This window comes from Neofelis nebulosa, chromosome 4 (assembly GCF_028018385.1).
Source record: "Neofelis nebulosa isolate mNeoNeb1 chromosome 4, mNeoNeb1.pri, whole genome shotgun sequence".
Classification (NCBI taxonomy): domain Eukaryota; kingdom Metazoa; phylum Chordata; class Mammalia; order Carnivora; family Felidae; genus Neofelis; species Neofelis nebulosa.
The window spans coordinates 163,589,937-163,616,950 of record NC_080785.1 but is presented as its reverse complement, the minus strand read 5'-3'; the positions used below and the strand labels follow the sequence as shown (position 1 = coordinate 163,616,950).

The 27,014-nt window shown below is 43.9% G+C and overlaps 1 protein-coding gene across 4 annotated transcripts in view; it reads right to left on the bottom strand.

Moving 5' to 3' along the window:
- Positions 1 to 9,061: 9,061 nt before the first annotated feature.
- LOC131511051 (zinc finger protein 558) overlaps positions 9,062 to 27,014 on the bottom strand; it is a 99,613-nt gene continuing 81,660 nt past the window's right edge. The window contains exons 1-8 of one of the 4 annotated variants that reach the window (XM_058728877.1): positions 20,706 to 21,420; positions 20,385 to 20,476; positions 17,156 to 17,278; positions 16,496 to 16,584; positions 15,727 to 15,853; positions 12,489 to 12,584; positions 11,896 to 11,978; positions 9,062 to 10,266 (exon numbers count right to left, since the gene is read on the bottom strand). In XM_058728877.1, the coding sequence (XP_058584860.1) occupies positions 9,490 to 10,266; positions 11,896 to 11,978; positions 12,489 to 12,584; positions 15,727 to 15,853; positions 16,496 to 16,584; positions 17,156 to 17,186 (1,203 nt within the window). In that variant the 5' untranslated portion in view covers positions 17,187 to 17,278; positions 20,385 to 20,476; positions 20,706 to 21,420 and the 3' untranslated portion in view covers positions 9,062 to 9,489. Of the gene's footprint in view, positions 10,267 to 11,895; positions 11,979 to 12,488; positions 12,585 to 15,726; positions 15,854 to 16,495; positions 16,585 to 17,155; positions 17,279 to 17,412; positions 17,687 to 20,384; positions 20,477 to 20,705; positions 21,421 to 27,014 lie in introns of those variants that run through there. The other 3 variants (XM_058728878.1, XM_058728879.1, XM_058728874.1) reach the window with 3 other exon arrangements.

The following is a 27,014-nucleotide window of genomic DNA, read 5'->3' as shown; positions in this document are numbered from 1 at the left end:
TTTATATTTACTCACATGTATGTTTCCTATTGGTCTTCATGCATTCCTGGAGTTATGTGTCTCCATATGGAAAAATTTCCCTTCAGCTTGAAGAACTCACTTTAGTGTGTCTATACTATGTCAACAGTATAGTTCTGTTGGTGATTAGTTCTTTCAGCTCTTTAAAAAACCCTGTTGGAAAACATTTCATTTCATCTCCACTTTTGAGGAACGTTTTGTCAAGTTATACAATTTTAGGCCGAGAAGTTTTTTAAAACCTATTTGTTTTTATGATTGAAGTTTATTTTTATTATTTTAAAGTTTATTTTTATTATTATTATTTTGAGAGAGACAAGTGGGAGAGGGGCAGAGAGAGGGACAGAGAGAATCCCAAGCAGGTTCCTTGCCCAGCATGGAGCCCAACGCAGAGATCAATCTCATGACCCGGGGATCATGACCTGAGCTGAAATCAAGAGTCAGACACTTAACCAACTGAGCCACCCAAGTGCCCCTCAACATAACCGTCTAGATGTCATTTACTGTCTTTCTGTTTCTGTAGTTTCCTTTAAAAAGTCATTATTAGACTTATTATTTCTCTCTTGAAAGTAATGTGGCCCTTTTCTTTGGTTGCTTTGAAGCTTTGCAGTTTGCTTTCAATTTTCTACAATTTGACCACGTTTCCTTCATTTTTTAAAAATGTATTTTTCATAGTTATTTTGAAACAACAGTCCTTGTCTGCTGACTCCAGTACCTGGATTGTTTCTGGATCAGCCTCTATTGATTTATATTTTCACAATTTGTAACTTCTCCTATTTCTTTGCATGTCTAGTAATTTTTTATTGTTTGCTGGATATTGTTAATGACACTTTGTAGATGCTCTTGATTATTCTTCTGACTATTAAGTTTTGTAATGGCAGACAGTTATAGGGCTAATCACCTTGATCCCATGAAGGGTAGGTTTTAAATATTATAAGGGCAAGTCTATTTCAATTTTTCACTTACTCCTAAGGTGTAACTCTTCCTCTTAGTGCATGATACATATCATGGTGTGGAATTTCAAGGGTATTGGTTGAAAACAGGTTTTTCCCAAGGTCACTCCACTATGGATAAGTCCAAAAACCAACCTTCAATTCTTAGAATGTGTGTCTTCTGAAACTTTTCGTGCAAACCCTCACCTTTCAGTAGCTATTCTCTGCTAATCCTCCTAGTGACTTCTGCATAGGTGCAGGTTAGGTGTTATTCAAAGACCTGAGGGAAATTTTTAGGCAGATTTTGTGGACTTTTCTGGGACTCTTTCCTTTCCATTAAAAGAGCATTAAGGTTAGCACCTGTGTTCTTTCAACATGCACCCAGCACTTTTTGAGGCTTTCCTTACTTTATGGCACCACAAGACATTCCATGACCATCTTGTATTTTCTCTGCCCTAGCCCTAGAATTAGCCACTTTCCCAGGGAGCCCTGGTTACAACCCTTCCCCCACCCCATTTTTGAGAACGGTATTTAAAAACCAAGATCTACCATGTTGATTGATTTGTGAATATTGAACCAGTCCTCCAGCCCACGAATAACTCCTACTTGATGATGGTGAATAATTCTTTTAATGTACTTGAATTTGATTTGCTAGTATCTTGTGGAGAATTTCTGCATCCAGGTTCATCAGGGATATTGGCCTGTAATTCTCCTTTTGAGTGAGGCCTTTGTCTAGTTTTGGAATCAAGGTAATGCTGGCTTCGTAGAATGAGTTTGGAAGCTTTCCTTCCATTTCTTTCTTTTTTTGGGGAGGGGGGAACAGTTTGAGAGTAAAGGTATTAACTCTTTTTCTTTGTTTGTCTTTTCTCCCCTCAGAGAGTCCCTCTTAAAATTTCTTGCAGGGCTCGTGTAGTGGTCATGAATTCCTTTAATTTTTGTTTGTCTGGGAAACTTTTTTAAAAATTTTTTTTTTTTCAACATTTTTTATTTTATTTTTTGGGACAGAGAGAGACAGAGCATGAACGGGGGAGGGGCAGAGAGAGAGGGAGACACAGAATCGGAAACAGGCTCCAGGCTCCGAGCCATCAGCCCAGAGCCTGACGCGGGGCTCGAACTCACGGACCGCGAGATCGTGACCTGGCTGAAGTCGGACGCTTAACCGACTGCGCCACCCAGGCGCCCCGGGAAACTTTTAATCTCTCCTGCTATTTCGAATGATAGCCTTGCTGGATAAAGAATTCTTGGCTCCATATTTTTCCAATTCAGCACATTGAATATATCCTGCCACTGCTTTCTGGCCTGCCAAGTTCCTGTGGACAGGGCTGCTACAAACCTGATTTGTCTTCCCTTGTAGGTTAAGGACATTTTTTTCCCCCTTGCTGCTTTCATGATTCTTTCCTTGCCTGAGTATTTTGTGAATTTGACTATGATATGCCTTGCTGATGGTCGGTTTTTGTTGAATCATATGGGAGCCCTCTGTGCTTCCTGGATTTTGATATCTGTGTCTTTCCCCAGGTTAGGAAAGTTTTCCGGTATGATTTGCTCACATAACCCTTCTATCCCTATTTCTCTCTCTTCTTCTTCTGGGACCCCTATGATTCTGATGTTGTTCCTTTTTAATGAGTCACTGATTTCTCTGAATCTTAAATCGTGCTCTTTTGCCTTAGTTTCCCTCTTTTTTTCTGCTTCATTATTCTCCGTAAGATTGTCCTCTATATCACTGATTTGTTGTTCTGCCTCATCTATCTTTGCTGCTGTGGCATCCATTGGAGATTGCAGCTCAGTTATAGAATTTTTTTTATTTCATCCTGACTAGCTTTTACTTCTTTTATCTCCACAGAGAGGGATTCTAATCTATTTTCACCCCCAGCTAGTATTCTTATTATCGTGATTCTAAATTCTGGTTCAGACATCTTGCTTGTATCTGTGTTGATTAATTCCCTGTCTGTCATTTCTTCCTGTTCTTTCTTTTGGGGTGAATTCCTTCGTTTTGCCATTTTGAAGAAAGAAAAAGAATTAAGGTAAAAACAAATTAAAATTAAAATTAAAAATTAAAAACAAAACACACACACACACACACACACACAAATCAAATAAATGATGCTAGATCCTAGGTGTGTTTTGGTCTGGTTGTTGAAAGGTGCTTGATAGATTAGAGAAAAAAGGGGAGAAAATAAAAAAGGAAAATGTTTGAAAATTTGAGAAAATGAATACAATAAAATAGAATAAAATGAAATGATGGAAGTAAAATAGAATTTGAAAATTTACAAAAAAGTAAAAAATATGGTAGAAAAAATAAAGAAAATATTTTAATAAAAATTGAAAATAAAAATAAATTTTTTCTTTCTGTATTCAAAAAAAAGAAAAGAAACGAAAAGAAAAAAAAGAAAACTGAATAGATGGACCAGTGAACAGACTAAAATATGATTGAAATTACATCGTTTTCTCCTAAAAGTCACTATGAAGCATTTTATAGTCCGTAGACTAAGCAGGTGGAGAGACTTGTGTGTGGTTCCTGAAGAGTGAGGTTGGCCCTGTTGGGCAGGGCTTGGTGTGACGGCTCCGTTCTCCACTAGGTGGCGCTGCTTAGTTTACTGGGGTGAATTGTGGCGCTCGTAGGTGTGTATGCGCATGCGCGGGAGGGGTGGAAAAAATGGCATCTACCCAGGCTCTAGTACCGGAATTCTGTGTCTCCCCAAGCAGCAATCGCCCGCCTGTCCTTTGTCTTCGGCTTCCATCCACTCCCCGCTCTTTCCCTGTCCGTGACCAAGCCATCAGGCTGCAGGCGGCACCTCCCTGCTGAGTTTTATCTCAGATGCGGCTTTGTTTCCCGACCCCTCGCTTCTGAGGGGCTGCGGTTTTGTCCCGCTCACACCTTCTGGGGGATGGTCTCACCGAGCAATGGCCGGTGCCGGCCGCACCCAGGACCGTTCGTGGGACTGTGCCGCCTCCGATGCCCAGAGACTGCGGCTGGGCGCCACCCCGCCCCGGAAAAAGCTCCCATGATCTGTAGCAGCAGCGTTCCAGAGATTACGGAAAATCGCAACACGCGTCTGGCACCAGGTTTCCCCTTAACGCCCTTGTTCCAGCACCAGCGAATGTGGTTGTTCTCCGGTCTGCCGGCACCTTTGCCTGTGTGGGGGCCGCACAGCCTCTACCGGCTGTCCTCCCAGCAGGGGAACCGCCTCTCCCCGTGTGGCCCGAAGCCCCCCGGACTCCACTCTGCTCCTGGGGATTCGCCCTTCCCACCAGAGCACCCCCAGGTATGGAACTGGAGAGTTTCAGACTCTGCGCTCCCCCTGTTTGTAGATTCGTATTGGCATTTAAACCCTCTCCTTTCTCCCTTTTTAGTTCAGCCCCTGCGGCTGTTTCCACTTTTCCACTTTCTCTCCAGCTGCTTTGGGGGTGGGGGTGATTTTCCCGTATTCTCCCCCCATCTCCGTCCCTTCTCTGCAAGCAAAAGCAGTTCCCTGCCCTCTGTGGCTTCTTTCTCCCCCAGTTCACCTCTCTGTGCCATGTACCTGGTGAGTTCTGTGGTTCAGGTCGTGCAGATTGTGTTAATCCTTGAGTCAGTTTTCTAGATGCGCAGAATGGTTTAGTGTTGGTCTGGCTGATTTCATGGATGTGAGATGCAAAAAAAAAAAAACACCAAAAAACCAACTTCCATGCTGTTCCGGCATCTTGGCTCCTCCCTGGTATTAACTCTTTTTTAAAATGTGGTAGAATTCCCATGGGAAGCCATCTGGCCCAGGACTCTTGTTTGTTGGGAGATTTTGTATTACTGATTCAATTTCTTTGCTAGTTATGGGTCTCTTCAAATTTTCTACATCTTCCTGTTTCAGTTTTGGTAGTTTGTGAGTTTCTAGGAATTTGTCCATGTCTTCCAGGTTGCACATATGTATATGTTGGCATCTCCTTTTTCATAATATTCTCTTATGAATTGTTTATATTTCTATGGTATTGGTTGTGATCTCTCCTCTTTCACTCATGGTTTTATCTATTTGCTTCCTTTCTGTTTTCTTTTTGGTGAGTCTAGCTAAGGGTTTATCAATTTTGTTTATTCTTTCAAAGAACCAGCTCTTAGTTTCACTGATCTGTTCTAAAGGCAGCCTGTGGAGTGGGAGAGGATATTTGTAAACAACATATCTGATAAAGGATTAGTATACAAAATCTATAAAGAACTTATCAAACTCAACACCCAAAACCAAACAACCCAGTTAAGAAATGGGCAGAAGACACGAATAGACACTTTTCCAAAGACATCCAGATGCTAACAGACACATAAAAGATGCTCAACATCACTCATCATCAGGGAAAAACAAATCAAAACCGTGATGAGATGCCACCTCACAGCTGTCAGAATGGCTAAAATTAACAACATGAGGAACAACAGGTGTTGGCGAGGATGCAGAGAAAGGGGAACCCTCTTGCACTGCTGGTGAGATGCAAACTGGTGCAGTCACTCTGGAAAACAGTGTGGAGGTTCCTCAAAAAAAACTAAAACTAGCACTACCCTACACTCCAGCAATTTCACTATTAGGTATTTACCCAAAGGATACAAAAAATACAGATTTGAATGGGGTATATGTACCCCAGTGTTTATAGTAGCATTATCAACTATAGCCAAACTATGGAGAGAGTCAAAATGTCCATCAACTGAAGAATGGATACAGAAGGTGGTGTGTGTGTGTGTGTGTGTGTGTGTGTGTGTGTGTGTGTGTGTGTTTGTAGTGGAGTATTATTCAGCCATCGTTTGTAATGATGTGGATCGAGCTGGAATGTGTTATGCGAAGTAAAATAAGTCAGAGAATGACGAATAAATGATTTCACTCATATGTGGAATTTAAGAATCAAAATAGATAACACATGTGAAGGGAGGGAAAAGAGAAGAAAGGGAAACAAACCATAAGACTCTTAATGATAGAGAACAAACTGAAGGTTGATGGAGGGAGGCGGGTAGGAGATGGGCTGGATGGGTGATGGGTATTGAGGAGGGCACTTGTGATGAGCACCGAGTGTTATATGTAAGTGATGAATCACTGAATTCTCCTTCTAAAACCAATATTCCACTGTATATTAACAAATTCAAATTTAAGTTAAAAGAAAGAAAACCCAAGATCTAGGTGCTGTACTTCCAATTTGAATTCATTACCACAAGGTCCATTCTAGCCTTTCTCTTTCCTTGCTTGTACTATCTTTGGCAGTGACCATGAGAAACTGGCTTTAATGATCTTTAATGACCTATAATATATATACTTAGTTGTCCAACTTTAGTATATATATAAAGCGGTCTCAGAATTGCTAACCCGTACCCTTGAGATTAACAAATTTATTAACTCTAGTACAGAATTTGTGTACAGTTATTTTTGCTTTTAGTCTTATAGTATCAGGTCAAAATATATTTTTCCTAAGTAAGTTAGATTTCCTCTCCACACCCTTCAGTGTTGTTTGGTTATTCATTTGTAATACAGTGAGCTGCATTCATCGTAGTCTGCATTCCATTTTGTGTTCCCTCTGCTACCTAGTGATTATATTTTGTTCTAACCTATAATAATATTCACTCTTTGTGCTGTAATGTTCCACATGTAATGTAATGTTTTGAAAAATACAGAGATATTTGTATCCATCAACACAGTCATGCTATTGGGTAGTTCCAAAATTTCCAAATTCCCTTGTGCTGTGTCTTTGTAGTAATCCTATTTCCACCTCTTACCCCTAGTAACTCCTGATTTGTTGTCCTTCCCTACAGTCATGTCTTTTCCAGAATGTCATACAATGAAATCATACATGTGGCTTTTTGTCTTTTTCACTTAGCAAATTGAGTTTGATTAAAATTGAGGTATAATTTACATGCAATGCAATGTACAAATCTTAAGCGTACACTTCAATGCATTTTGACAAATGCATATATCTGTGTAAATTATACTCCTGCCAAGACATAGAATATTTTTCTCATCCTGTAAGGTTCCTGGTTGTCCTTTCCCAGTCAATCCCAGCTACTGCCTCACCTCCCCGCCTCAAATTTAGATGCAACCACTCTTCTTCCCCCCAAACCCCCTCACAGATTAGATTCTGCCTGTTCTAGAAATCTGTATAAATAGAATCATACAGTATTTACTCTTCTGTGTCCGGCTTGTTTTGCTTGGTATAATTCTCAATTAAGTTTAATTCACAATAAAAAATGAGATACATATATAGTGTTTCCTATATACCAGGCAGTCTCTCAAGTGCTTACATATTTTAACTAATTGGATCCTCAGTACAAGTTTACAAAGCACTCTCATTGTTTCCATCTTACAAATGAAAAAAAACTTGGGCACAAAATGTTTGTTACTTGTCTGAGGTAACCAGGCAATTAAGTGGTAAGGTCTAGACTTGACCTCAAATGGTCTCTCTCCAGAGTCCATACTCTTAATCTCTATGCAATAGAACAGAACACTGCCTTTGTACCAGGCATGGCTTGTGGCACAGGATCTACGGTGATGAATCAAATGCACAGTCCTTGCTTTCATGGTGTTTATAATTTAGTGAGGGTTGGGATGGGGAATAAGTATTAGTCAAATAAAGAAGTATATATAGAAAGTCAGATGATAATAAGTGCTACTGAGATAAAGAACTCCTAATAAAGATAGAAATGTGGGAATTGGTGACTTGCTCATTATATATGGAGTGGGAATGAAAGCCTTTCAGTCAGGAGACATTTTGGCAGAAACCTAAGTGAACTGAAAGAGTGAGCTACGTAGCTACGTTGGGAATATGAGTCTAGGCAGTACAGAGACCCTGATATTGAACTGTGCTGGGGTGATGGGGCTACAGCAAGACAAGTGTGACTAGAGTATAGGAAGTAAACCGGACTGGTGGAAGGGGGGGGAGGGTCAGATCTACAGTGGATCCTGATTGTTTGGGGCCTTGTAGGAAATGGTAAAGACCATTCATTATACTCTTAGTACCTTGGTGTATCACTATACCAGAACAATTGCAGGCAGGATGCAGGGAAACCAAAAGGTAATAGTGCATATTCAGTGACTGGAAGAAGAACAAGGAAGAAGAGGAAAGGGGAGGGAGTGATTATTGAAGTTTTGGAGCATAGTGGGAAGAGGGGAGAAGGCTGCACTACATGGGCTGAGAAGAGGCCCAGGATAGCACCCAGATCCCAGTTCTCTTGTGGGGAAATGGTGTGGTATGTACTCATTCTCCTCCATCCCTCTGATCTCCTACCTGGGCTCTCCACTGACCAACCCAAACAGAAGCCCAAAGGCAAATGAGCCCAAGGATATAGCCCATTAACCTCTCTAGGCACAGAGAGGGAAGAGTAGGGTACCAATGGTTTCCATTCCGTATTTCTTATACACAGTGTTCCTCTACAGTGTGATTCTTTATGCACGCCTCAAAGGGTGTGTGTCTTCTTCTTTTTTTTTTTTTTCAATTTTTTTTTCCAACATTTTTTATTTATTTTTGGGACAGAGAGAGACAGAGCATGAACGGGGGAGGGGCAGAGAGAGAGGGAGACACAGAATTGGAAACAGGCTCCAGGCTCCGAGCCATCAGCCCAGAGCCTGACGCGGGGCTCGAACTCACAGACCTCGAGATCGTGACCTGGCTGAAGTCGGACGCTTAACCGACTGCGCCACCCAGGCGCCCCAGGGTGTGTGTCTTCTGAAGAGGTTCCATTTTGTGATGTTCCTAGGGCTTTCCCTTAGTGTGAATTGTCATACTATTGTGATAATTGTGACTCACTGGAGATATCATGACAGGCTTCCCTTTAGCCAATGCATTCCTCCTGTTGCTCCCCAGTAGGTAATTTTTTTCTGTGAGAGTTTTACCACATAGGCTGCACTTGATAGGGCTTCTCTCCACAGTTAGTTAACATGTGGGCTATTGAATATTATTCCGTGTTGATTAGATTAGAAGGAGGGCCTGCTGAAGGCCTTCCCTCACTGAGTCATGGCCAGGCTCCAAGATGGTCGCCAGTAGTTTCTGTCTCCTTTTATGCATACCTTGTGTAGTTCCCTCCCACATCGAGTCAGGATTGGTCCAGGTGACCAACACAATATAGATGAAGAGACAATATATCCTTCTGAGACTAGGTCATAAAAGACATTATGGCTTCTGCATTGGCTCTTTTGGATCACTTTATTTGGAGAGAACCTGCAGCCATATTGTAAAGACACTCATCACTGTGGAGAGGCCTACATGGCGAGGGACTGCAGGTCCCATGCCAACAACTGGCACTAGTTTGTCAGGCATGTGAATAATCAACCTTCAAAGTGGACCCTTCATTCCTAAAGACTTCAGATGATGGTAGTTCTAGTTGGCATATTGATTGCAACCTCATGAGGGAGCTAGAATTAGAATTACTTAGCTAACCATTTCTGAACTCCTGACCTATATAAATTGTGAGATAATAAAGGTTTGTTGCTTTAAAGGACTACGTTTTGGGGTTAATTTGTTATGCAAAGATAATTTCTGCATCTAGTATGAATTGCCAAGATGTCTGAGGTTGAGAAATCAATGGATTCTTTCCCAGTCACTGCATTCCTATCTACCTATTATGAATTCTCTTGTGCACAGAAAGGTAAGAGTTAGTGGTGAAAGATTTTCCGCAATGACTACATTTGTAGGGTTTCTCTCCAGTGTGAGTCCTCACATGTTTCTTAACAGACGAGAGATTGTTAAATGCTTTCCCACAGTCACTACATTCATAAGGTTTCTCTCCATTATGTATTCTCTTGTGCACAGTAAGAGAAAAGCTACTGCTGAAGGATTTTCCACACTGATCACACTCATAGGGTTTTTCTCCAGTATGAGTTCTCACATGCTGTGTCAGATGTGAGCTCTTCCTAAAGGCTTTCCCACAGTCGTGGCACTCATAGGGTTTCTCCCCCGTATGAATTCTGTGATGCACAGTAAGGGAGGACCTTGTGCTGAAGGCCTTCCCACACTGCTTACATTCATAATGATTCTCCCCGGTATGAACTCCCTTGTGCCTTTTGAGGATACACCTAGTGCGGAAGACGTGGAAACACTGATTACATTCGTAGGGTTTTTCTCCAGTGTGAATTCTCACGTGCAGCCTAAGGGATGAGGGATCATTGAAGGCTTTGCCACAGTCCGTGCATTCATAGGGCTTCTCCCCATTGTGTATCCTCTTGTGAATGGTCAGGTAGGATCTACTGCTGAAGGACTTGCCACACTGATTACAGTCATAGGGTTTTTCTCCAGTATGAATTCTCTTGTGCTGAGTGAGGTTAGATTTTGTGCTGAAGACTTTAAAGCACTGATTACATTCATTGACTTTCACTGCAAGATGATTTCTTTCCTGTTAAGAGACAAATGATAACTATAATTTGTATTATTTTATTTTTAAAAGTTTTATTTATTTTGAGACAGAGAGAGAGAACAAATGGGGGAGGGGCAGAGAGGGAGAGAGAGGATCCCAAGCAGGCTCTGTGCTGTCAGCAGAGCCCGATGCAGGACTCAAACTCATAAACTGTGAGATCATGACCTGAGCTGAAGTCAAAAGTCAGATGCTTAACCAACTGAGCCACCCAGGCACCCCTGTAATTTGTAATTTTTTTGTTTATTTATTTTGAGAGAGAGAGAGAGAGAGAGAGAGAGAGAGAATGTTCTTGTGGGGGAGGGGCCGAGAGGGGGAGAGGGAGAAAGAATCCCAAGCACGCTCCATGTTGTCAGTGCTGAGCCCAATGTGGGGCTCAATCCCACGAACTGTGAGATCATGATCTGAGCTGAAATCCAGAGTCTGATGCTTAACTGCCTGAGCCACCAAGGTGCCCCTAATTTGTAATATTTTATTTTATTTTATTTTATTTTATTTTATTTTATTTTATTTTATTTTATTTTTTTATTACTTTTAATGTTTATTTATTTTTGAGAGACAGAGTGTGAGTGAGAGAGCGGCAGAGAGAAAGAGAGGGAGACAGAGGATCTGAAGAGGGCTCTGTGCTGTCATCAGTGAGCTCAATGCGGGGCTTGATCTCACAAACCACGAGATCATGACCTGAGCTGAAGCTGGATGCTCAACCAACTGAGCCACCTAGGCGCCCACAATTTGTAATGTTTTTTTAATGTTTATTTATTTTTTGAGAGGCAGAGAGAGAGAGAGAGAGTGTGTGTGTGTGAGCAGGGGAGGGGCAGAGAGAGAGGGAGTCACTGAAACCTAAGCAGGCTCCAGGCTCTGAGCTGTCAGCACAGAGCCTGACATGGGGCTCGAACTCACAAACTGCAAGATCATGACCTGAGCTGAAGTTGGACGCTTAACCGACTGAGCCACCCAGACACCCCTGTAATATTTTAAATATTCAAGACTATTGTAGGAATTCTCTCTCCCAGCAATTCAGTTATGTATAACATTATTATAATTGGTGTTTTTGCTACTTTGAGTATTTGTATAGCGTTCCTGGTAGTTTGAGTGATTAGAAGCTAAAAAACATGGCTGTGGTGCCTTATCATATTCAGAGAGCATTTTTCTGATAGGCTTAATACCAGCTTATGTTTGAAACCTCAATATCTGAGTCACATTTATGGAAACAGAGAGATGCTCAGGGAAGAAATAGTTGTGGAGATAACTTATATTTTTCTCCAAATTCACAATAGTTTCATGGTATTTCTCCAGAGGCACCACTTTCTCTTTAGAGAATGACTCTCTTGGGAACTTTGTGGTTTTTCTAATTTATGGCATTTTTCTACTGTGGAAAATCGGCAATCTTACCATTAAAAAAAAGTTATTTATGTATTTTGAGAGAGAGAGTACAAACAGGGGAGGACCAGAGAGAGAAGGAGAGAGAGAAAACCCCAAGCAGGCTCCACACTGACAGAGCAGAGCCCATTGTGGGGCTCAAACTCACGAACTGTGAGATCATGACCTGAGCCGAAATCAAGTGTTGGATGCTTAACCGACTGAGCCACCCAGGCACCCCAGCAGTCTCACCATTTTTACACCTTTGTGTTGTTCTTGTCTGAAAACATGCTGCTTAGAAGTTAACCCTTTGGCTCTAAGTAGAGTCTCCAAATCTGAAACAAATTGAAAAGAAATTTCAGTCTGTGGAGAAAATAAAAGATAAAATGCACATATTAGTGAAGGCAGACCCTAAGGGATTAGGGTTTTTCAGAAGGTTTGCAATGAAAGGGTCACAGGTATAAACAATGTAGGTATTTAAAAAAAAAAAGACTCTAGGAAGGTTGAGACTGATGCTGACAGAGGAAGGAATTGTCAGGAATGTAAAGTGGGAAGGGACTGAACAAGGATCTCACGTGACACTTACATGTAATAAGGAAAATAGACATGCTTTTGTTCTTCCTCTGAGGCTAAGGTGTGATGTGATGAAAAGAGAATTAAAGAGGAAGCAGAGAAGGTGCACAAGGAGGCTTATCCCAAAGGCTTTGGATCTTGTCAGAAAAAAAAAAGGGGGGGGTGATTTTCCAAAGCTCCCTGATTGGCATTTCCTAACGTAATACTCCAAATTCCCAAGCCACAGGCCAGAGATGATCCTCATGAGGACTCATAATCCAGCTGGTGCTCACCTGGAAAGCTGCCTGGGAGAATTCCAGTCTCCTCTGTCACCACTTTATCTTTTTGCTCCAATTTGGAGACCACACCAGGCTTACCAACTTGATTTCCTACACATAAAGGAAAGACACAGTATGAAGGGGGACTCTCCAGGGGAAAATGAGCCCCACCATGGAACTGAAGCCCATGCTTCTGAGGATAAGCAGGTGCAGCTTTAGGAACACTGGGGTAATGATCCCTAAATTCTAATAAATAGAGTAACTCCTCTTTCATAGTGAAAAAACAAATTAAGCATCCTCAGTCAATATCCAGGGTGTCTGGGGGAATAATGAGTCCCAGAGGCTAATGCCCAAGCTAAAATACAGATTTAAGAGCCCCAAAGCTTTCATGCACAGAGAATATAAAGTTAGGGCCAGGAATATATCTTTAGTTCATAGGGAAGGCATTAGACTGTAAGCTCCGCAACGGTAGGGACCACTCTATCTGGTTCACCACTGTATGCCTAACTCTTAGCATAGACCTAGGAACATGAAGGCGCTTAAGGAAGACTTCTGCGAGGTGATGCCGGCAAAAATGGTGGGGTAGGGAACTCCACAAAAAGTAGCAAATAAAGGGGTAAAAACTGTTCGAATTAACTTTGATGGAACTCTGGAAAGTTATCAAAAGCTTCCAGCAATGAGGAGAATGCTTAATTAAGACAACACGGCTGAATCTGTAAGAGAGCCCTGTGGCCTTTGAGCTGACCCTCGCCCCATCTGCTTCCCCCCTCAGCAGCCGCCTTAAAGACAATAAGCTGTGCTCCTAGTACTAGTGGAAGGAAGACCAGGACAAATGTTATTTTGAGAGAACTTTGGTTGTTTATTTTGACCTTCCTGGTGGCTCCCAGAAGGACTGGCTCAGAGGGCTTGCTTTTATTTTGACTAACTCCAAACTCTCCCAGAGTTAAAGTGCTATGGGGGTGGAGGGCTGGGGCATGTGCTGAATTAGCTACTGCTGCCTGGGGCAAAGGAAAATTGCTGAATAAGACTAACCAGAAAGTCTCAGAGGAAAAGTAGGGAACAAGATACTTTGGGGGAAAGGGGCTTTGAAATGCTCCCATGTAGTCCTAGGAATGTGGAAGGCCATGTGTATACCCAGGGTTGGGTGTAAGCTCAGAAAACATCTGAAAAGGTAGTAAACCTTCACCTTTGACTGGCCTTCAGGCTTTGTACAAGCAGGAGATGAAGGCTAAGGCCAGGTTGTAACCTGATTGGTTTTTAAAGGCATGCTCCTACATACACAGAGACCGTGTGCAAAGACTGGGAGTTTGGGGTTCCAGGAATTTAAGGAAATCTCTGATAAAACACTAACTGATCATTAGCCTAACAAAATAGAGATTGCAGTGGCCACACATGGCAAATACAGACATAACAAAATTCGTTCAGAAAATGTCACCAAACAACACCAACTACAACAAGTGACGACAACAAACCATGGGGATGCGGGAATCTCTGATTTACAGAATTGCCAGGACATTCCAAACGTAGAGTTTTCAACAATTTATGAGGCATGCAAAGAAACAAAAAAGCATGGTCCATTATAGGGAAAGGAAATTAATAGAAACTGTCCCTGAGGAAGAGACTCACTGGACAAAGATTTCAACTATTTTAAGCATGCACAAAGAGCTAAAAGAAACCGTGAGAACAGGTTCTCAAGAAATAGTGAAAGAAATTGTAAAAAGGAACCAAACAGAAATTATGGAGTTGAAAAGTACAATAAATTGAAACAAAATATTCACTACTGAAATTTATTGGCAGACTTGATCTGGTGGGAAAAAGAATCAGTGAACTTGAAGATAGATCAATTGAGATCGCCCAATTTGAAGCCCACAGAGGAAAAAAGAAAACAAAAATAGAGCAGAGCATAAGAAACCTGTGGGACAACATCCAACTTTCCAACATATGCCTAATGGAGTTCTTGAAGGAGAGGACACAGAGAGAGGCAGAAACATTGTTTTAAAAAGCAAATGGCCAAAATATTCCCTGAACTGCAGAAAGTCATGAATCTACACACTGAAGAAACTTAACACCAAAGAGGATCAATTCAAAGAGACCAAACTGAGACACATTATAATCAAACTGTTGAAAGCTCAAGACTAAGAGAGTAGCCTGAAAGTAGCAAGAGAATTTTTGGTTTTTCACATACATGGGATCATCTTTGATAAGATGAACAGCTGATTTCTTGTCAGAAATTGTAGAGGCCGTAAAGCAATAGGATGACATATTCCAAGTGCTGAAAGAAAAAACCTGTCATCATTAATTCTATACACAGCAAAACTATCCTTCAAGAATATGAAAAGACAATACACAGAAGGGGTGAAGATATTTGCAAACCAGGTATTTGATAAGGGTCTAGCATCCAGAATATATAAGGAATTCTTAGAAGTCCACAATAAAAAGGCAAACGACCCCACCCTCCACTCTCCAGGATGGGCAAAGGACATGTATACAAATTTTTTCCAAAAAAGATATACAAATGGCTAACAAGCACATAAAAAGATGACCTGTGTCATTATTCTTTAGGGAAATGCAAATGAAAACCAAGCATTCCCACATTACTTGTGCACCAGTACCATGGAGAAAATGTGGGAAGCTCCTCAAAAAGTTAATCATAGAATGACCACATGACCCAGAAATTCCATTTCTAGGTATACATACAAGAGAACTGAAAACAAGTGTTCAAGCAAAAATGTACATGAATGTTCATAGCACAGCACTCTTCACAATAGCCAAAAGGTGGCCGCAACACAAATGTCCATCGACTGATGAGTGGGGACACAAACAGTGTCCACACACACAACGGAATGATGTTCAGCCAGAAAAAGGAATAACGTTCTGATACAAGCTACCACATGGCTGAACCCTGAAAACATTCTGCTAAGCCAAAGAAGCCAGATCCAAAAGGCTATGGATTGTAGGATTCCATTTACATGCAATATCCAGAAGAGGTAAAACCATAGAGACAGAAAGTAGATCAGTGGTAGCAGCGGCTGGAGTAGGTGGGAAAGGGAGTGGCCACTTACTGATTACAGGGTTTATTTTGGTGCAATAAATGTTCTGGAGTTAGAGATGGTTGCACAACACTGTGGCATTACCAAAAATCCCTGAATTGCACACTAAAAACGTTTTCTGTTCTGTGAGTGTTACATGGATCCAAAAAAAAAGACCTGTTATGGGACTCACTAAGTAAACGCAGGGATGAGGTCAGGCTTACCGAGCGAGGCCAGGTTCCTGCAGTTCTCCTGCATCACGTCTCTGTACAGTGTTCTCTGAGAAGGGTCCAGCAGGGCCCACTCCTCCTGGGTGAACTCCACGGCCACATCCTCGAAGGTCACCGAGTGCTGAACCGTCACAAACATCACGGCTTAGGCAAGGACCATCCCCACCAAGTGGGCAGGAAAAGGGCAGAGGACGATGGGACCAGGGGCCGGGAACCCGAAGCGCAAGATGTGTGGGCGGGGTTCTGAGCTCTGCTCTCAACCGCTTCTGGGCTCAGCCTGCGGTGCTCCTCCCTGTCTGCTTATGCCCGCTCCCACGGTGAACGTGCCCCTAACACAGAGGTGATTCTCTTATTCCAGGGAGACTGCGGAGTCCTGCAAGCTGATCTCCCTCCATCTGCAGGGCTGAGTATAGGCCGGGGACATGGCAGAGATCAGAGAAACACCTGGTAAATGGGTGAGCGATTCTCCCACAGCTGTCACCAAGTACTTGAGTTTAGGACACAGTCAGGTCTTCCTCAGTTTCCCCTAAAAACCTCTCTGCAGAACGTGATGGAGACGGTGACCCTGGAGGAACCTTGGCAACGTAGAAAACGTTGACAAACACGACATTGCCTGGGGGGCCCCTGACCCTCCATCAGATGCCCGGAGACCCGGGGCCCTCTGGACACCTGGTTTGGCCATGAGGCTCCGGGTCACTGGAGGAGAACAAATTCAGCTTCTGGTCAAAGGAACAATGACTTGGAAAAAAGAGTAGTGACTCACCGGTAACCAGCCGGTCAGGAAGCCCTTAGCCAACCCTTCCTCCTCTGTGCGTCCGTTCCGAGGAGAGGCTGAGTACAGGGAAGGCTGAGCTGGAGAAGAAGAAAGGAGTCAGGAGAGCCCAGGACGGCTCTGTATGCCAGGACTCGCCAGTCTGGGGGCTTCCCCACCCACCTGCACGTGACCACACCCCGACACGCACACACAGGGCCACACCCATGACCACCCCACACAGTGTGGGTGGACACACACACACACACACACACACACACACAGCTTTCACAGGACACGTGTCAGAGTGGCCCGGTCTCACCCAGGACCCAGGCCCAGGAAATAGGGCCAAGGGTCTTACTGACCTGGAGGAAGAGATTATTAGTCCCATTTCACAGATGAAGAAACTGAAGTTCAAGGGACACCACTGTTATTTTTCCAAGTTTATAGAAAGAATCAGAGATACGGTTCAGAGGCTCTCCCATACTCACCACACAGGTGACATCTCCACAGACACTCGAACCACCAAAATCCCAAATCCCAAGAACCACATCGGGGACCGGTGACCCCCGGGCATCTGGCTCCACTCCGGCCTCACCGCTCGGCCCCTCCTTTCCCGCTCCGTGGTGCAGGGGCCTTTACCGCCTGGACTCTGAGGGCCCCCCGACTTACCACAAGTGGGGGGCAGAACCACGGCCGCCATCCTGTGTGACTCAGACAGGAATTTCCCCGGACAACGGGCAGCGGAAGAACCCGGACGCTCCTCTGGTCGGCACAGCGCGCTCAGGCCGGGCCCTGGTGGAAAAGGGACAACAGGAAGGCTTCACAGCCTCTCTCCCACCGCGGGCTTCCGCGGACCAACCCATCTTAGCCTGCCCGTTGTGCCCTCCTTCAACATGCAGGTGGGGTCCCCAGTATTGGGTCTTTACTTAGCAGGTGATGAACCAGGGCTGGCGAAGCCAGAGCTCGTCCTCTTGGGTCCTAACGGTTCGACCGGGACACGCCTCCGCCGCCCCACCTAAATCCCCAGCTTCCCTGAGTCTCAGGGCACATTCTTCCCATGGAGGTGGCTGTCACAAACACATTCCCAGGTCCGACCCTTTAGTTACCGGAGATGATGAAGGCTGATACTAGTCTGCCTCCCCCAGCCCCACCGCCCTCAGACGACGGGTGACGTCAGGGTGCGTGAGGACGACCCTCGGTGTTATGAGTTTGTCCCCTTCCACCTTGGGCACCACCCTAGACCCTGTCATCACCTGACACTATTGTGCCACCTAAAACAATAGCTGAGAAAGGTCTCTCTGAATCCAGCCTCCCAAACGTTGTCCTTGTTCATGTTTTCTTTCCCTACATGTGTTTTATTTACTTATTTATTTTTTTTAGAGAGAGAGAGAGAGGGCAAGTGTGAGTTGGGGGCGGGGGTGCAGAGGGAGACATAGAATCTCAAGCAGGATCCACACCCAGCCCAATGCGGGGCTGGAACCACAAACCACGAGATTGTGACCTGAGCTGAAACCAAGACCCAGGTGCTTAACTGACTGAGCCACCCAGTCACCCCTAGAAAGTTCCTTTTTATAAAAAGGGAAAGGCCAGGAAAGATACATATCCACCCCCACATCGGGCTCTATGGTGACAGCTCAGAGCCTGAAGCCTGTTTCAGATTCTGTGTCTCCCTCTCTCTGCCCCTATCTTGCTCATGTGTGCGCTCTCTCAAAAATCAATAAACGTTAAAAAAAAAAAAATTAAAACTCCCCAAACAATTGCAATCCTCAAAACTGAAAACAAATAATGAAACAGACCTAACTGCATATCAAGTTGGAAGCATGACCATACAGAATCTGGAAAACCATGAGTCAAGCCTTCACATGACTTTAAAACAAAGTATATCGTCAATTCTGCCTGTTTCCTACTACTGATGGACATTTGAGTTGCTTCGCATCTTTTGCTGTTGGAAGTAATGCTCCCATGAGTAACCGCACGTGTACATATTGTTTTGCATTTTGGGAGGTTTACATTCAGAGTGTATTTCCAGAGACATGGACAGCAATGCTTTCGAGTGTCAGCTTTTACATACCGTGAAGGAGAATACCATTAAGTAGATAAATCAATGTTGTTAGGAGTCAATATTTTTTGTATAACACATAAAAGATCAATATAAAATCAAAGAAGTTAAGGGAAAAAAAACCACTGCAAAATTAAATTAAATTAGAAATATCATGTTAAACTCATGATTTAAAAAACATGTATGTCTTGGGCACTGGCTGGCTCAGTTGGTGGAGTGTGCCACTCTTGATCTCCAGGTTGTAAGTTCGAGCTCCATGTTTGGTGTAGAGATTACTTAAAAATAAAATCTTAAAAACAAACAAACAAACAAACCCCAATACACATATATTTCCTAGTTATATCCAGAGAAAGGTCCTAGAAGTGATGCTACTCCAGGGGCACTTAGCACATCCAGTGTCTAGATCTCGGTTTTTATTTATTTTTAATTTTTTAAAGTTTATTTATTTATTTATTTATTTAAAATTTTTTTTTTAACGTTTATTTATTTTTGAGACAGAGAGAGACAGAGCATGAACGGGGGAGGGTCAGAGAGAGGGAGACAGAATCTGAAGCAGGCTCCAGGCTCTGAGCTGTCAGCACGAAGCCCGACGCGGGGCTCGAACTCATAGACCCCGAGATCATGACCTGAGCCGAAGTCGGCCGCCTAACCGACTGAGCCACCCAGGCGCCCCAAAGTTTATTTATTTTTGACAGAGAGACAGAGCATGAGTGGGGGAAGGGCAGAGAGAGACACACACAGAATCAGAAACAGGCTCCAGGCTCTGAGCTGTCAGCACAGAGCCCGACGCGGGCCTCAAACTCACGAACCGTGAGATCATGACCTGAGCTGAAGTCAGACGTTTAAACTGACTGAGCCGCCTAGGTGCCCCTAGATCTTGGTTTTTAATATGATTCACCATGATAAGGAGCAAAGTATGCAGTAATAATGGAAAATCTCCAGTTTATGTTAAGGGGGAAAAAAAGCAAGATAAAGAAAAACGCATATAGTACTACAATGTTTTGTGGAGGCAAAGTGGAAACAAGAATATATTTGCTTGTATTTACTTAATTAAAACCTGGAAGGATAAGAATGCATGATAAACCGTGACAAGTAATTACCAGGGCGCCTGGGGAGCTCAGTTGGTTGAGCAGCCCACTCTTGATTTTAGCTCAGGTCATGATCCCAGGGTTTTGGAACCGAGCCCCACATCGGGCTCCGCTCTGAGTGTCGAGCCTGCTTGGGATTTTTCTCCCTCCCTCTCTCCCTCTTTCTCTTACTCTAAAAACAACAACAACAACAACAACTAAACTAAAAAAAAGTAATTACCTGTAAGTCGTCAGGGAAGAATAGGATTTTAGAACACGTGAGGACAAGATTTTATAATATATACTTTTTCATGTCGTCTTGGTTTTGCAAAGATGCAAAGAAAATGCAAAGAAAAATTTTAACGAGAATTTTAAACATTTGAGTATTTTATAAGAAAATCGAGTAATTTAGGGGCGCCTGGGTGGCTCAGTCGGTTGAGCTTCTGACTTCGGCTCAGGTCATGATCTCACAGTTTGTGAGTTCGAGCCCCGCGTCAGGCTCTGTGCTGACAGCTCAGAGCCTGGAGCCTGCTCCACATTCTGTGTCTCCCGTCTCTCTGCCCCTCCCCTGCTCATGCTCTGTCTCTCTCTGTCTCTCAATAATAAATAAACGTTAAAAAAAATTTTTTTATTAAAAAAAAAGAAAATCGAGTAATTTATTTTTTAACCTTCACTCTTAGAGACTCCCGGTGTTTACAGCTTGAGCACAGGAAGGGTCCTGCCCAGTGGAGGCTGCCCAGACCTATTATTACCAGTTCCACAGGGTACTCACCTGATCACACAGAAATCCACGGATCCCTGAGGGCAGGTGAACCTTGAGGCTGGTTTCAATACAAACTTGAAATGGAGAGATGCTTTTCTTGCCTGGGGGGAAAAAAAAAGGCACAAAGATTGCTTTTGAGCCATTTTTATAGGAAGTAATAGTTGTTGGATAGAAAGGCCGCCCATTCACAATTCATTTTTTTTTTTCTTTTTTAAACTGATTTAAGATGTAACGAGGGTCCCGAGGGTCCCAGCCTGTTGGCCGGGACTGAATGTGCCCGATTCCCATCCAGCATCTGCTCCCGAATGGGAGGAAGCAGCCTTGCTCAACTCATTCCGCAGGATTAAGCTTCTGGGGCTCGTCACTTAGGGATCCCTCGGATGAGTGACTCAGCTGGCTCTGAAACAATTTCCACAGTGGATTCGGGACTTCAGGGATTTTAAGGTCCTAGATGGAGCAGGGCTGGGGCCGGTTAAGTTTCCGTAGTGGGGGGCGGTCCCGTGCATTGGAGGGCGGTGAGCAGCATCCCCGGCCCGTATCCTCTAGATGCCGTACGTGACAATCACACAGTCCCCAGACGTGGCCGGAAGTCCGGGGGAGCCGGTGGTAGAGTGGCCCGCAGGGGAGGTGACAGGACCGTGCTTTCGGAGTAGGGGACGGCGGTGTCCGGAGCTAGAGGCTGACCTGAGGAACAGCCTGAGGCCCCAGGGAAGGACTGGGGCTCGCGTGAGGGACAGAGGGATGTCGGCGTGACCCGGGGCTGCCCGAGGCCCAGCCCCTCCCTCCTGGATCGGACCCAAGATCCCCGCGGCGCATCGAGTCCCGCTCCTCACGCGGGTTCCGGCGCGCACCGGCCGGGAAGACGGGACTCGCAGCCCTGGTGCCAGACCCGCGGCTGCTCCCCGGCCGCACTTCCGCTTCCGGCCTCGGGATAGCGGCGGGAGACCCGGGCGTTCGGGGTCTCCGGGCGGTGGGCTGTGGCGGCGAGGAGGGAACAGGGCCGGGATGGGCGGAGGCGGGGAGAGAGGAGCGAGGTAATGGGGAGGGCTGCGGCGGGGGCGGGGTAAGGGGGAGTGGTTAAGGGGTGAGAGGCGGTGGGGTGGGGCAAGGGGGCAGGGCGAAGGGATGCGCTGCGGTGGGGGCGTGGTTAGGGGCGTGGTTAGGGTGGGCTGTGGCAGGGACGGGGTTGGGGGCGGGGTGAAGGGGTCGGCTGAGGCGGGGACGGGGTATGAGGTGTGGTTAAGAGGTGGGGGGCGGGGTAAGGGGTGGGCTGTGGTAGGGAGGGGTGGGGGTGGGGCGTGGTTAAGCGGTGGCCTGCGGCGGAGGCGGGGTTGGGGCGGGTTGAAGACGAGGACTTCGGCGGGGACGGAATGGGAGGCGTGGTTAAGGGATGGGCGGGGGCGGAGTTCGGTGAAGGGGAGGACGACGGGGGCGGGGTGAAGGGGGACTTCGGCGGAGACGGGGTAGGAAGCGTGGTTAAGGGGGTAGGCGGTGGGGGGCGGGGTAGGCTGTGGCAGGGAGGGGTTTGGGGACGGGGTTAAGGGGTGGGCGGTGGCGGGGTTGGGGCGGGTTGAAGGGGAGGGCTTCGGCGGGGATGGGGTAGGAGGCGTGGTAAGGGGGCAGGGGGGCGGGGTTGAGGCGGGTTGACGGGGAGGGCTTCGGCGGGGATGGGGTAGGAGGCGTGGTTAAGGGGTGGGCGGGTTCGGGGAAGGGATGAAGGGGTGGGCTGCGGCGGGGGCGGGAGGGGGCCGGGCCTCAGGCAGAGGTGCTTTAGTTTGCTTAGTTGACAAGGAAAGATGACTTTTTTGACAAATCAAAGTCCGTGAGAGGACTATGGAAAAAGTGATATACCGAAGCATTCTCTAACTTTTGTTATTGGAGAAAAAAAATCCAGTGAAAATAACCAATTGAGGGAGGAATACAGTGGGTGCAGAGACAATCCTTGTATCTTAGTATGTGGTAAAGTTAGCATTTCAAATGAGCTGGAAAATGATGACTTAATAATGATTTGAGGGGAATATAGTACACATTTAAAAATTAACTGGGGGCGCCTGGGTGGCTCAGTCGTTTGAGCCTCCGACTTAGGCTCAGGTCACGATCTCCCGGTTAGTGGGTTTGAGCCCCACGTGGGGCTCTGTGCTGACAGCTCAGAGCCCAGAGGCTGCTTCAGATTCTCTGTTCTGCTCTCTCTCTGCCCCACCCCTGCTTGTGGTCTGTCTCTCTCTGTCTTTCAAAAATGAGTAAACATAAAAAATTCTTCTCAAATAAAAAGTAAAAATTAACTGAAGTATTCAGGAAAAAGTTCCAACTATATTCGAAAGGTAAAATTAAAAACTCTAAAAGTCAGAAGAAAACATGGAGGGACTTGTGTATAACCTAGGTATTTTACCTAAATATGAATCTTTATAGTAACTGTCACTTGGTGAAAAAAAAAAAAACAGAGAAGGTACAATGGAAGATGACCTGAATATTTCTAAATTATGAAATGAATTTTTCAGGCTAAAGAGGTGGCAGAAGACATAGAGAATGTGCTTACTGTATATGTAATAGTGGAAGAACTAGCTAGATTCAACGGCAAAAACTTTGAGGATAGCCGTTAATCCAAAGTAGGACTCCTGTTTGTGAGCTTTGATGGCTGAGGGAGGTATACACAGGGACTCTTAAAAACAGAGGAGAGAACTCCTTGACAAATAGATTAAAGAGATAAAGATAATAGTTTTGTAACTTCTGAATGAAAAACCAGAGTGGTTTATTGTTTAAAGACCTAAAAATACGTTGTGGAGACTTATGAGATAAAACCTAAGAAAACCTGTTTCTCCTAGGACCTATTTTATTCCTTAAACCTTTTGAAGAGTGCTTGGTGGATCTTAGGAGAATGATGTAGCACTTTGGGGCAAAGATGCCACCTAACCCTAACTTGAAACCAAGATGGAGACCATGACCTTGCCCTTGGTGCTGTAGTAGACAGGGAGGAGGGTGGCCCAGACACTGCAGAACCCTTCTCTTTTCTAGTCTTCACGTCCAACCCCAACCCCCCCCACCCACCCACCCACAACAGCACTACCACCATAAATATACCTACAGCAAAAGCATCATCAACACCAATGCCTACAACAGGGGTGCATGGATTACTCAGATGGACAACACATATCCTGCAGTTTAGGAGAATAAAAGAAGACAACAGGCTTCCTAACAACTGTCTTTTAGGATCAGTATTTTATCTGTAGGTTTGAACTACATATTAGACTTTTTTTCTGTTAGAGGAGAGAATAAGCTAGACTCCGGAAAAACAAGACTCCACTTGTACCCATAGTTTTAAAGCTGCTATTTGGGGCGCCTGGGTGGCTCAGTCGGTTAAGCGTCCGACTTCAGCTCAGGTCACGATCTCACGGTCCATGAGTTCGAGCCCCGCGTCGGGCTCTGGGCTGATGGCTCGGAGCCTGGAGCCTGTTTCCGATTCTGTGTCTCCCTCTCTCTCTCTGCCCCTCCCCCGTTCATGCTCTGTCTCTCTCTGTCTCAAAAATAAAATAAACGTTAAAAAAAATTAAAAAAAAATAAAACTGCTATTTGACAGAAGTCAGGACATGCGTGGTCCTTTCTTCATCTCTCCCTCATGTTTTATCAGAAATGTCAAGGTTTATGATCTAGTTATAGAAAGCGATACACAATTTTCCTCATCACAAAGATTATGTGATCATTCTACTAGAAAAGCAGATAAACAAGGAAAGAAAAAAAAAAGAAAACGAAGTCAACTATAAGTTAGTTCATCTCTGAGAGATATTCACTATTGACATCATGGTGCATGTTCTAGCCAATTTTCCTGTTATGTGTATAAGCACACATTATCTCACATTGATATTGCATAACAACTAAACTTAGTTTTTGCTCACAGATAGACTCTGAACTTTCCCCCATATTCATAAATATGTAATTTTTCAAAGTTTGTTTGAGATAGAGAGAGAGAGAGGGAGGGAGGGAGAATCCTAAGCAGGATCCATACTGTCAGCTCGGACAGAGCTTGATCAGGGGCTGGAATCCACAGAACTATGAGATCATGACCCGAACTGAAACCAGGAATCGGATGCTTAACTGACTCAGCCACCCATAAATATGTAATTTCTAATGTCTGGAATCCTTTGAGTTTATCATGGTTACTTTAACCAGCATCCTATCAATAGTTGGGGTTTTGAAAATTTTTCAGTATTATACATAGGTTGTCATGAACATCAGTGTGCTTCCATTTCTGCTCATTTGTTGGATTATTTTCTTTGGACAAGCCCCTAGGAGAGGAATTCCTTGATAGAGGGTATGCTTAGTTTAAGACTTCTGATAAATATATTTCTAAAATTGTCTTCCAAAATTACTGTTTAAATCTAGATTCCCATCAGGAATGAAAATTAGTGAACCTGTCCCCATACTTTCTTCACAAAGGGGTATTATTACTATTTTTAATATTTGCAAATGGTTGAAGGTATTTCTTCAAGGATAAGTGTATTTTAATATATTCACAGGTGAGTTATATTTCCTCTCTGTCCATTCTTTGGGAGACTTTAACTCATCCTTGTTAATTTGTAAGCGTCCAAAAAACACATCAAGTCTATTAATCCTTGCATTTCATGTTTACCAGAAGATTTTTAGCCAAGATGTCATTTGCCTATTAATTTTGTCATGGGATTTTCTGGCAAAGGAAGTCTTTAGATTTTATGGAATCAAATTTTGCTTATATTTGCCTCAATGGCTTATGGATTTCATGTCAAATTTAGATCTTATAAAACTCACGACTATCTAAAGAATCACTTTTGGAATACCTGGGTGGCTCAGTTGGTTGGGCATCCAACTTTGGCTCAGGTCATGAGTTCATCGCGAGTTCGAGTCCCGCATCGGGCTCTGTGCTGACAGCTCAGAGCCTGGAGCCTGTTTCGGGTTCTGTGTCTCCCTCTCTGTCCGCCCCTTCCCTGTTCGCGCTCTCTCTCAAAAATAAACATTAAAATAATAATAATAATAATAATAATAATAATAATAAAGAATCACTTTTTTCCTCTAGAAAATTGTGAATACATTTCTTAGATTTGAGTTTTTAATTTATCTGGAGTAGAGATGTAATTTCAACAGTTTAGTATTCTATGACAGGAAAGTGCCATTATATAAATTATGCTAGGGAAATGATCTACACAAAAGAAGATGAACCCAGAGGGTAATTGGAATCATAAGCAAATATCACAAAATATGTGTCAGATTACAGGTAACTTGTGAGCTGAATTAAATGAGAAACAAAGTGGTTCAGTGACAACAAAATAGCAAAGAAAAAATACTCAAGAAAGTATGAAGAAATTGAGAAAAACCCATGATAATCCAACCATTCAAAGTTAAGTCATTTGAGACCATTTTTGCAGTGTGCATTTATTATATTTCTAAATGCACACATATTTTCAAGTATTCATTTTTCAATGAAAATTCATATTTTCAATGTATTTTGTAGTGGATATCCACAATCACAGGATTAAGTTAGAAATTTAGGGAACTGCTGATACAAATAGGATAGCAAATCTCCAGACCTGGAGGGTAACTAGGGGCCACCTGGAGTCATTAACTCATCAGATGAAGAAATGAGTCTTCAGAGATGAACAGTTTCAACTAATTAAGGTTACCGTGTGTTCCTTTTTCTTTCCTTCTTTCTTTTAAAAAATTTTTTAATGTTTATTTATTTTTGAGAGAGAGAGAGAGAGAGAGAGAGAGAGCGTGAGCAGGGGAGGGGCAGAGAGAGAGGGAGACACAGAATCCGAAGCAGGCTCCAGGCTCTGAGCTGTCCCCACAGAGCCCAACGCGGGGCAGGAACCCAAACCACAAGCTGTGAGATCGTGACCTGAGCCGAATTCGGACATTCCACCGACGGAGCCACCCAGGCGCCCTTCCTTTTTCTTTCTCATGCTGAATTGGTGTATTGTTTCATATTTTTTGCAAAACAATACAAATGTGTAGTATTTGTTTATAATAGCAATCTTTCTAGGTAAGCAAGGTGAGTGGTCAAATATTAGCTTGCTCATTTTATAAATCATTAAGCTTAAACATAAATATTAATTCCGTTTAGAAGTTTGAGAAGATCTACTTCTGTAAGACATTTTGTTAAATTCTCCTGAAGGGAGAGGAAGCAGTCCGCTCTCCAGAAGGGCAGTGTTTATGTGAAAACAATTTTGGGCAAAATTATAGTGCAAGGGGAAATCAGCCCACTACTCCGAAGGGCAAAGTGCAGTGCTCTTACCATTCCAAAAAGGGAGGTTAAATTTCACTGGGGACAGACTAGGACACACTTCTGAAAGAGGTATTACAATGTGGTTTAATCACTTCATGCAAATATTAATGATATAACTTAAATTATTTGATATAAAAAGTATACAATGAAATCTGAAATAGTTCGTTGCGTGCTCACATGGTCAAATGTTTCATAAAATGTGCAAAAGTAGGGGCGCCTGGGTGACTCAGTCGGTTGAGCATCTGACTTCAGCTCAGGTCATGATCTCACAGCTGTTGAGTTCGAGCCCCGTGTCGGGCTCTGTGCTGACAGCTCGGAGCCTGGAGCCTGCTTCCGATTCTGTGTCTCCCTCTTTCTCTGCCCCCAACCCACTCACATTCTGCCTCTGT